Here is a 12,496-nt window from a genome sequence, read left to right on the forward strand (position 1 = left end):
CCCGTCCCGTCCCGTCACCGACTTCTGATCTTTCGCAGCAGTTTTAGGAAGCCAAAATGGCATCCTAAGCAGAATATCCTATAAGACACTGGGTCCTTGTTGTATTGATTTTGCGCTGTAAACAAACTGGTCCATGGTCAGTGTTGATGTTAGGAGGTTAATGGAAAGGGTGAGAGCAAGGAGAGCTGACCTGAGATCAGCCCTTATGGGAGATGGCTGGCATCTTGTATGGCTTGACTCAGCAAAACATATTTCTGAAGAAAGAAAAGAGCACAATCCACTCTGCTTTTACCAATCATGTCAAAGTGAGACAGAAACATTTCTATGCATTCAATAATACATTTGAGCCTTAGAACCAAATATTCTGGAGTGGATGTGATTTCCATAAGAGCACTGTGGTAAAAAAAAATATGTCTCTCATAGAAACAGAAACGTTCTTGTTTTTTCAAGTGTCATGTTCCGGAGTCTTTTCATTTGGAGATGTGTTCCTTGTCTGATTGTTGTGGATGTGAATGGCTCTGGCTCTGTAACAGATGAAAATAAAACAGTATTTCATATTTCTGAGAGGATAGTCAAGGGACTAATTGTACAGAGCCCCCATTCAGCCAGGGTTTTTGATGTACAGTACATTGAAGGAAAATCATCATTTGCCCAGTCATTTCCAGCAGAGGTGAAAAGAGGAGGCAGAGGTAAGAAAGGAAGATAATTGTGAAAATTGAGAGGGGGATACCGTAATCGTTGTTTGCGTGTATCTTGACTGCAGTCAGACAAGAATCATCAGAGAAGAATAGGAGCCCAATGCAGCATGTTTGAAGCCATGTAACCACTAACAGAGGACCTGCCACATTACCCTACATTACCCCTGCTATCAGACTAGGCATTCAAAATCAGTTCCCAGATTTTACAGACAGAGCAAGTCAACACTAACATCCATCTTTTAATGGGAAAAGGCGAGTTTGGACTTAGGTTGCCAATGAAACAATGTTAAGTGTGTGAATCAATTAAAACTCAGCAAATGAAGAATGCTTTATTTTATTTTTTTAAATGACAACTGGATGGACTGAATAGGCTCATGTGTGTGTCAAGTATTTTATCAAAGCAGCAGTGTCTGTCTGTATCTGGCTGTTATCAGCCGTTGTGTTTTGGGTCTGGTCTGTGTGCTCTAGGTTGGCAGCAGGGACACTCAGTTCTGATGGAGGTAAGCTGTATTGCGGCTGAAGGGAACTAATGGCTTTGTGTATACAGCACACATTGAGAGGCCTGATCATGCACACTCTACATCACCTCTACATCAATTGAGGTGTCTTTTGCGTCGCGACCCACGATAAGGGTTGAACGGTGAAAAAAACGTACACAGACCAAAGCATAAGTAAAATATAGAATCTTGGCAGTGGAGAGAGAATTTTTCCATTTTAAAGCGGCAGTCAGCAGTTGAAACAATAACAAAGGTGTTTTCCCTGCTACCTGTTTATGTAAAAAGCTGAGGGATGGGGCTGGAGAAATGTAACCACTCTCAATTTCACATACAGCGCAATGGAGGCAAGGACTGAAACTTTTTTTTTTTTATCTATATAGTGTTTGTTTAGATTGACATTGTTTACAAACATCGGGGTACATCAGTTGAACTTAGCTCATGATGCATTTATAGGTTTTCTTCTTTATGAATCAATGGGTACACATCATTACTTTATACGTCCAAACATTGTATGTAGCTACTACAGATTGCCCCTTTCAAGCTAATTCTATACATTTTGTCATGGAGCTCAAATAAAGGTTGCACTTTTTTCTGCAATTCAATACATTTTGCCATGGAGCTGAGAGAAGAATGTTCCATTTTTAAGCTAATTTTCTGCAATTCTATGCATTTTGACATGGCTACTGCTTATGCTCTAAACATTCTAACAAAATCATTGGGGGCCTGATTGTCTAGATTTAATTCTGTTGATTGTAAGTTGATTGTAAGACTTTAGGCTATTATTTAAAAAATATATATGTAGGTCCATTATCTTTTTAAAATACTTTTAATTTAGTTTAAGTTGTTGAAGTTTACATTGAAAGAGTTTTTTCCATTCCAAATTTAAATAGATAAAAATGTCATCCCGCAATCCACCTGGACCCATGCCGCGACCCACAGTTTGGGAACCATTGCTCTACAGTATGTCCCCCACACACGCACCTCTATCCCTGGCCTGTCAGCTTTGTCCCTGGCCTGTCTGTAGCACAGTAATAGGGCTATGAGAAGACATTCCCTCTCGCCTCTATTAAATGACTGTAGTGAGCTGAATGTGGGTCTTGAAATGATGTTGCTGCCCTCCCAAGATGTAATACCCATCCAATTATAGAAACATACAGAGGCACTCATATCTCTCAGACATATCCTCTGGCTCCAGTGGTATTATTTCATTTGGGGGAAATTGCTATTGAAAGTAGTGTGATATTTAGGTTGAGATCACACACATTTAGGAGAAGTGTATCTACTGCGACACTAAAACACCCGAATCCAGTTTTGGTGGGAGAACGTTACAGTATTGGAGGAAAGTCAAAACATTGAATGAGGCATATGAGGGATTATATCACAGAGTCAAAGTCGACCTTCCTTCCAAACACACTGCATGGCACTGCAGCGCTCCAGTGAGCGGCACCCAGCGACGGGAAGGGGGTGGATGTGTGTGCTGCGTACGTAATCCCTGTCGACTCGTCCTCAGCCCCCGCTGGGGACGATTATGTCTCATCGCAAAAAGCACTCCTGAACAATCGCACTGGCCTCTCTCTCTCTCTCTCAGGACTGTCTCAATAACCTCTCTGTTCCCTTGTAAAATATTTCACAAGACAAAGACAAAAACATTTTTCATATTTATTGTGAACATGATCCCTTGCTGATCCATCATTTGACGTTTGTCTTTCTTTCTTTCTTGGATGCATGTGTTAATAAGAAAGAGCCGTAGAAAGAGAGAGAGACAATGAGAGAGCCGAGTGTGTCAGAGAGAGAGAGAAGAAAGAGAGAGAATCACTCAGATTGGCACGGTCCCTAATGAAGCCTACTTCAGTACTGCTGGGTGAGAATTCTAATGCAGTGTTGATTCAAAATTGGATTGTCAGAGGTTACCAGCTAATGAGCAGAGCTGTATAATGAACACAATTATCTACAGAGTTACAGAGTGGTTACTGCATCTTTGAACACCTATATATTTATTTATATATTTAGTTCTCTCATGGTTGCCCCTCTCCGCCAGAGTAGGTTGCCCCTCTCTGTGTCCACGCAATCCGCTTGTCGACCTCATGTCAGGAGACGGGATCGGAATTTCGCAAATACGGGTGAGACTGTCACCCAGCGGAATGTAAAGAGATCGAGTTGGACAGCGGAGCACTGGGAAAGTGGGTCATTCTCATTGGGTGCTGAGGAGAGGGGGGGGGGGGAAGAGTGTGTGGTGAGTCTGTAGCAGAGTAGGCCTACATAGAAAGAGTGTCAATCAAGAAAATATATTATAATCTCTTTACTCGTCACAATTACTTGGATGTTTTCCCTTCCCTAAATGTAAACATGACTCACGGCTTATATTTGTGTACAGCTGCGACGAGGAGATTTTACCAAGTACTGGGGTCTTAACGCCTCTTAGCATTTCATATATTTTGGTTTCTGTTGCATAGCAGTGCAGTGCATAACAAGGTGATCATATTTCACATAGTTGTCCACAGGTCATTTGAAATGCAGTGGGCTAGGTCTTTTATATAAAGGAATTTGACACAATTATGTAGATCATACTCTACCACTACCTCTTATGTCCTCTTACTTGTGATTGTAATCGATGGAAGCACTAAATAGGATTCTGTTTCACATTTATACCTTCCATGCAGTTTACATTAATACATTAGGGAGAGGAGAGAAGGATAGGAAGCTATTGAAGATTAAATTACACCACACCACGGTTACACCACACCATGTTTGGTCGTCGTGTTGTTTTTGGGTTGTTTCTGTTTCTTTGTGTTTATAACATATCCTTTGGCTCCAATGACATTAGTTGTATACAGTTGTATACCAGTCAAACATTTGGACAAACCTACTTATTTCAGGGTTTTTATTTTTTACTACTTTCTACATTGTAGAATAATATGGAAGACATCAAAACTGTGAAATAACACATGGAATCTTGTAGTAACCATAAAAGGTGTTAAACAACTCAAAATCTATTTTATATTTGAGATTCTTTAAAGTAGCCACGCTTTGCCTTGATGACAGCTTTGCACATGCGTGTCATTTTCTCAACCAGCTTCATGAGGTAGTCCCCTGGAAAGCACTTCAATTAACAACTGTGCCTTGTTAAAAGTTAATTTGTGGAATTTCTGGCAAGAACATGGCAAGAAATGTTAAATTAATGTAGGAGAATTAGATTAGATATGTCAAAAGATAATACAAAAGAAAAAACACTGATCAAATGAACCATTGCATTTCTGTTCGAAATTATGTATCAAGACTGCCCAAATGTGTCTAATTGGTTTATTAATACATTTTCAAGTTCATGACTGTACACTCTCCTTAAACAATATCATGGTATTATTTCATTGTAATAGCTACTGTAAATTGGACAGTGCAGTTAGATTAACAAGAATTTAAGCTTTCTGCCAATATCAGATATGTCTATATCCTGGGAAATGTTCTTGTAGCTTACAACCTCATGCTAATAACATTAGCCTACGTTCGCTCAACCGTTCCGCGGGGGACCCACCGATCCCATAGAGCAGGGGTGGGCAACTCCAGTCCTCGAGGGTCTGATTGGTGTCACACTGTTTCTCCATCCCTAGCAGACACAGCTCATTAATCAAATTGCATTATAAACTGAAGATCATGATTAGGTGATTGGAGTCAGGTGTGCTAGCTGGGGCAAAATCAGTGACATCAACTAGGCCCTGGAGGACTGGAATTGCCCACCGGTGCTGTAGAGGTTTTAACACTTGTTTGGTTACTGCATGATTCCACATTTGCTATTTCATAGTTTTGATGTCTAATTCTATGATGTAGAAAATAGTAAAAAATAAAGAAAAACCCTTGAATGAGTAGGTGTGTCCAAACTTTTGACTGGTACTGGACATACATACATATAATACATATACAGTTGAAGTTGGAAGTTTACATACACCTTAGCCAAATAAATTTAAACTCAGTTTTCCACAATTCCTGACAGTTAATCAGAGTAAAAAAATCCCGGTCTTAGGTCAGGTAGGATCACCACTTTATTTTAAGAATGAGAAATGTCAGAATAATAGTAGAGAGAATGATTTATTTCAGCTTTTATTTCTTTCATCACATTCCCAGTGGGTCAGAAGTTTACATACACTCAATTATTTAGTGGTTAAATTGTTTAACTTAACATTTCGGGGTAGCCTTCCACAAACTTCCCAAAATAAGTTGGGTGAATTTTTGGCCAATTCCTCCTGACAGAGCTGGTGTAACTGAGTCAGGTTTGTAGGGCTCCTTGCTCGCACACGCTTTTTCAGTTCTGCCCACACATTTTCTATGGGCTTGAGGTCAGGGCTTTGTGATGGCCACTTCAATACCTTTACTTTCTTGTCCTTAAGCCATTTTGCCACAATTTTGGAAGCATGCTTGGGGTCAATGTTCATTTGGAAGACCCATTTGCGACCAAGCTTTAACTTCCTAACTGATGTCTTGAGACGTTGCTTCAATATATCCACATAAATTTCCTACCTCATGATGCCATCTAATTTGTGAAGTGCACCAGTCCCTCCTGCAGAAAAGCACCCCCACAACATGATGCTGCCACCCCCGTGCTTCACGGTTGGGATGGTGTTTTTCAGCTTGCAAGCCTCCCCCTTTTTCCTTCAAACATAACGATGGTCATTATGGCCAAACAGTTCTATTTTTGTTTCATCAGACCAGAGGACATTTCTCCAAAAAGTACGATCTTTGTCCCCATGTGCAGTTGCAAACCAGTCTGGCTTTTTTTATGGCGGTTTTGGAGCAGTGGCTTCTCCCTTGCTGAGCGGTCTTTCAGGTTATGTCGAAATAGGACTCGTTTTACTGTGGCTATAGAGACTTTTGTACCTGTTTCCTCCAGCATCTTCACAAGGTCCTTTGCGGTTGTTCTGAGATTTATTTGCACTTTTCGCACCAATGTACGTTAATCTCTAGGAGACAGAACGCGTCTCCTTCCTGGGCTGAATGACGGCTGCGTGGTCCCATGTTGTTTATACTTGCGTACTATTGTTTTTTACAGATGAACGTGGCACCTTCAGGGGTTTGGAAATTGCTCCCAAGGATGAACCAGACTTGTGGAGGTCTACAATTTTTTTTCTGAGGACTTGGCTTTCTTCTGATTTTCCCATGATGTCAGTTTGAAGGTAGGCCTTGAAATACATCCACAGGTACACCTTCAATTGACTCAAATGATGTCAATTAGCCTATCAGAAGCATTTAAAGCCATGACATAATTTTCTGGAATTTTCCAAGGTGTTTAAAAGCACAGTCAATTTAGTGTATGTAAACTTCTCACCCACTGGAATTGTGATACAGTGAATTATAAGTGAAATAATCTGTCTGTAAACAATTGTTGGAAAAAATACTTGTGTCATGCACAAAGTAGATTTCCTAACAGACTTGCCAAAACTATAGTGTGTTAACAAGAAATGTGTGGAGTGGTTGAAAAATTATTTTCAATGACTTCAATCTAAGTGTATGTAAACTTCTGACTTCAACTGTACATACATACATACATATATCATATATATAACAGATAACAGAAAGCATTTAAACAACAACAACATTTTAGAGTTTTATACCAGTCTCTATTTCCCTAGAATGTTTTTATTTTATTTTCTACTCCTGCATTTCAAATCTACTTTTTACAGTACTAGTCAAAAGTTGATACACCTACTCATTAGTGTTTTTATTTATTTGTACTATTTTCTAGTTGTTTAGATTCTGTTGTATCATATTGTTATGATGGTACTGTAAGATATCATATTTAATATTGCACATGAAATCAAACTCCTGTTCTGCAATGGTGAATGTTTTTTAATCTTTCCTCGCTTGGCAGATATTTATGAGGTGCGTGTGTGCATGTGTCCATCAGTGGACCATATCAGTCTGTCCTTGCCTTGCCAACACGTCCTGTTGCGACCACGACAGGTGCTCATGAATATGAACCAGCCAGCCAACCTTTTAAGGCAGTGGTGTATTAATCATACCCAAATTCCTACTATAATAATGATGGGCCCAATGGTCACCTTCACCTGAATATTCATGACAAATGTCATCATATCCTTTCATTCTAAAATAGAGATTAGACTGATGCCTAATGTTTTGCAGTGGTCTTTGTGGTTTCTCTTCAGGGGCTGTGCTGTATTCATGCCCATTCTGTCATATTCTCCAAACCGACAGCAGGTGAGTGTGATTTCCATTGTGACAGTCAGGCAGAGACGAGACAGAGAGAGACAGAGAGACAGAAAGAACCATTAGTCTCCTTGTATTAGGGAGGGTTAGTGATGGAGGCTGTCACAGTTGTTATAGAGAATGGTTGTTCTCTGCAGCCAAACACAATAATATCATACTGGTGTCATTTACCAGCTGCGTGACAACTATGAGCGTGGCACACAAGGCTATTATGACAATGTAGCAATTTTCATACATACTGCGTTCTATTTGCACTTTGGGAATTCAGAAACCATGTGTCAATCCACTCACTTTTGGCAAGAAGCTTTCAGATTTGTAGGCTTATATAGGGGTGCTTGTACATGCATTCAGCTGTTATGATCCATAAAGCCTCACCATCTCCAAATGTCCATTCTATACAGGATTATAGTTTCCCAGAATATACACTACATGACCAAAAGTATGTGGACACCATGCTCGTCGTTACATCTCATTCCAAACTCATGGCCAATAATATGGAGTTTGGCCGCCCTTTGCTGCTATAACAGCCTCCAATCTTCTGGGAAGGCTTTCCACTAGATGTTGGAACATTGCTGCAGGGAATTTCTTCCATTCAGCCACAAGAGCATTAGGTAGGTTGGGCACTGATGTTGGGCGATTAGGCCTGGCTCATAGTCGGCGTTCCAGTTCATCCCAAAGGTGTTTGATGGGGTTGAGGTCAGGGCTCTGTGCAGGCCAGTCAAGTTCTTCCACACCGATCTCAACAAACCATTTCTGTATGGACCTCGATTTGTGCACAGTGGCATTGTCATGCTGAAACAGGAACGGGCCTTCCCAAAAATGTTGCCACAAAGTTGGATGCACAGAATCATCTAGAATGTCATTGTATGCTGTAGTGTTAAGATTTCCCTTCACTGGAACTAAGGCACCCAGCTCAAACCATGAAAAACAGACCCAGACCATTATTCTGCCTCCACCAAACTGTAAAGTTGGTACTATGCATTGGGGCAGGTAGCGTTCTCCTGGCATCCGCCAAACCTAGATTCATCCGTCAGACTGCCAGATTAGTGAAGTGTGATTCATCACACCAGTGAACATGTTTCCATTGCTCCAGACTCAAATGGCAGCAAGCTTTACACCCCTCCAGTCGACACTTGGCATTGCGCATGATAATCTATAGGCTTGTGTGCGGCTGTTCGGCCATGGAAACCCATTTCATGAGGCTCCCGACGAACAGTTCTTGTAATGACGTTGCTTCCAGAGGCAGTTTGGAACTCGGTAGTGAGTGTTGCAACCTAGGACAGACGATTTTTACACAATAGTCGCTTCAGCACTCGGCGGTCCCGTTCTGTGAGCCGGTGTGGCCTACCACTTTGCGGCTGAGCCGTTCTTGCTCCTAGATGTTTCCACTTCACAATAACAGCACTTACAGTTGACTAGGGCAGTTCTAGCAAGGCAGACATTTGATGACCTGACTTTTTGGAAAGGTGGCATCCTATGACGGTGCCATGTTGAAAGTAACTGAACTCTTCAAAGGCCATTCTACCGCCATTGTTTGTCTATGAAGATTGCGTGGCTGAGTGCTCAATTTTATACGCTGTCAGCAACGGGTGTGGCTGAAAGAGCCGAATCCACTAATTTGAAGGCGTGTCCACATACTTTTGTATAAATAGTGTTTATATAAATAACACTCAAATCTCCGTCCCAAATGTCTCCTCAGTCCTTTTAGCTGGAACACATCAGGGTGTTATTAGTCATCCACTCCAACTCTGAGAAAATTACACTTTCAGGCTCTACCAGAAGACTTTAGCCTACTTGCATCATACTGCATCATGCTGTATTTACACCCGAGGGGTAAAATAAATACATTCAGCTTGCAGCCTAGTCGCTGGACTGGTTTGGGGCTGTCCCCCCCCCCCACACACACACACACACACACACACACACACAGCTTAGTTTTAATCACCCTGAGAGATTCCGCACTGACATAACAATTGTTTCACTCACCTTCTCACAAATGAATAAGGACATGTTGGGAGAAAAACACGAGAGAAGGAAAGAGTGAGGGGAACAAGACGTCACATGACACGCTTGACTTTAACTCGTCCCTGTCCAATGGCATCTCTTAACCAACCCCGAGCCCGTCCAGCGTTCGCCCTCTCCCTCTCTTGGTAACCAATCTATCCTCTCCCCACAAAACACAAACCGAGGCAGGGAGGAAGCTGTATAGCCTACGACCTGGAGAGATAGAGAGAGCGCTACCGGAGAGGAGACGGATCTCTGAACCCTCTATCAATTGTCTCTCTCCCCACCCCACTCTTCGGGTCTGGATCGATATTCCCGTCGGGGGATCGGTTGGAGTTGAAGGCACTGAAAACCGATACTTGTCGACCTTTCCTGGATATAAGAACGTGCGCGAGGAGGAACCGGCGGTGAACCAGTGTACCCTTGTCTACCCTTTCTCGGCCCGCGCTCTACCCGATAAATCCACTTGTTACAGCGCGCTTTAAGAACCCACTTGGACCAGCCAGACGAGATAAATTGCGTGCTTGTAAGGATGGTCTTATGAAACTTTACCAACTAGGCTATACCAAGTAGCACCATTTAGCGACATTACGTTAACTTTACAGTCCAGATAGGCCAGGTGTTTACGGTAAGAAATCTCAACGAAGAAATCCGAGTATTCAAATCGCTAGTTCCGTCCTCATGATCTCGACATTATACAGCCGGAGAAGCTCTTGGCGGTTTACGTCACTGGTAACGAGTCTAGACAACCTCTGGTGATTTTTAGTGACTTCGACATATCAGGATATACGAATTCAGTTCTGCGGCTAAATTAGTGACTCAAGGACATATGGTCTGTAGGCGCAGGGGATTTAGTGCCAAAACAACACCGCCTCTCCAGAGCGCGTTCTCCCCGGGAGAGATTGGACAGAGCGGTCAGAGTCTGAGGAATGCGGGCACTGTTTCCCTGGATCTCCACCTCACCTGCGGAGACTCCGCTGCACACACCAAAGTAAGTAGCGGACTCGTACGGGTATTATTGACTCAACACTCACTTTTATCTTTGCCTTCTTGACACACTCCATGTCTTGTGCGTCATTGTCTTTCACACGGGTCTGTAGCTAAATTGCGTTGTTCTCATGATCGTTCACTTAGTCTACATTTGCATGATTGAACGTTATGGTAGCCTATCGTTACATTGGTCTGTGATTAAAATCTGGTATTTTACTCCCCTTCCCAGTTGAACGTTGACCGGGTGACGCAAGCGGTCATGTTGAGGCAAATCCTGCTGAATTCCACCAACGCACCGGACTTCGACTTAGGGTTGGCCCATCAGACGCACGCGTCTGGGTCCGTGAACGCATCCAACGGCTCGGTGAGCATGGCGGGCCTGCTCAGGCCCACGGATAACAGGGGAGGACTGCGGGAGGGAGGAGAGCTGAACAAACCAGACCTGGCAACCTACGTGGTGATCTGTCTGGTTCTGTTTCTGCTCGTGCTGCTCATCGTCTTCTTCATCAACTGTCAGCTGAGGACCTCCTTTTTCGCCTCCATGCCCTACGATAGGTCTCTCAGAGAGGCCCGGACATCCTACAAGTAGAACCCGTTACCCCATCGGGTGGTAACGTTTGTACCAGGACTGGGTAACTTGTGTTATCGAATGTAGTCATGGAGGAATTTAAGATTTTTGCCAACTGCATGGTCCAAACGCTGTGCGTAACCGTTAAGTGTTAATTTGGCACAATGAGAGAGGCCTATTACGCACCATGTTCCAAACTGGACTAATGTCATTATGTGCATATAAATGTTTGTTTGTGTATATACAACATTTTGTATAACTGCACTGTAATGAATTTGCGCTATTATGTAGGCCTGTTGTGTAATTCTGCCGCTTAAAGATTCATTCCTTGTCCTGTGTAAAACCATGATTAAATCTATGATAAATATATGAACAACATATGGTGATGATGATAATGTGATGGGATGAAACGGATTGATAGTTGAATGTCCCAGAAACAAAGCGAGGTTTCATGACTGCAATCCTTGCTGATCACGTGCTTCCTTGGAGTTTTTTTGTAATTTAGCCTTCACTCACAATACACGAGCGTAATTTCTCGCGGAATTAATGGTTTAACGCTGATATAAATCGCCCAATCCAAATTGGTTATCTTTTGGTTTTACACCGAGGTAAAATGTGTTTTATATTGGATATTTGGTTTTCCAAGCATGCCATGACTGACAATTGTATATTTTAAATCAGGCGAGACCTTTTGGTCTGGAATTTGTGAGAAAATAAAAATAGATTCGGATTTCAATCTTCAATATATCTTATTCAAAGTAATGCCATGAACATGAGATATTCTGAATCTACACCTTTATTTTTATTTTTTATTATTCTGATTTCAATAACTCATAAACTAAGCCTACCACCACTATGGGAAGGATATATTCTCAATCAGGGGAGGATGGAGAACAATCCACATCTTAACATTTGTCAATTTATGAGAAAATTAATATCTTATTTAATAGCTCCTTAAGCCAAACGTTCCATCTCTATAAAAATGATACACTGAGTATATCAAACATTAGGAACACCTTCCTAGTATTGAGTTGCACCCCCCTTTTGCCCTCAGAACAGCCTCAATTCGTAGGGGCGAATTGAGATTCAACCGGGATACACCCGGGGAAAATGTTTAGCATAAAAAAATACAGCAGCGTTGCAGTTCTTGACAGACAAACTGGTGCGCCTGACACCTACTACCATACCCCGTTCAAAGGAACTTAAATATTCTGTCCTGCCCATTTCACCCTCTGAATGGCACACATACACAATCCATGTCTCAATTGTCTCAATGCTTAAAAATCCTTATTTAACTTGTCTCCTCCACTGATTGAAGTGGATTTAACAAGTGACATCAATAAGGGATCATAGCTTTCAACTGGATTCACCTTGATCAGTCTATGTCATGGAAAGAGCAGGTTTTCTTAATGTTTTGTACACTCAGTGTATAGTCCGAGTTAGGATGGAGAACAATCAACACCTTTTATTTTTTCAATAAAAAATAATTTCACCATTGATTCTTCAAAAGCTCTTAAACCAAGCGT

General features: G+C 41.8%; 1 protein-coding gene across 1 annotated transcript; it reads left to right on the forward strand.

Annotated features, from left to right (window-relative positions):
• The first annotated feature begins 9,460 nt into the window (after positions 1 to 9,460).
• On the forward strand, positions 9,461 to 11,340 carry LOC110488659 (small integral membrane protein 32-like). Its single transcript, XM_036942770.1, has 2 exons — positions 9,461 to 10,403; positions 10,632 to 11,340. The coding sequence occupies exons 1-2, from the start codon at positions 10,242 to 10,244 to the stop codon at positions 10,989 to 10,991; spliced, it is 522 nt and encodes a 173-aa protein (XP_036798665.1). The 5' UTR covers positions 9,461 to 10,241; the 3' UTR covers positions 10,992 to 11,340.
• Positions 11,341 to 12,496: the final 1,156 nt, after the last annotated feature.

Source organism: Oncorhynchus mykiss, chromosome 14 (assembly GCF_013265735.2).
Source record: "Oncorhynchus mykiss isolate Arlee chromosome 14, USDA_OmykA_1.1, whole genome shotgun sequence".
NCBI classification, from domain to species: Eukaryota; Metazoa; Chordata; class Actinopteri; order Salmoniformes; family Salmonidae; genus Oncorhynchus; species Oncorhynchus mykiss.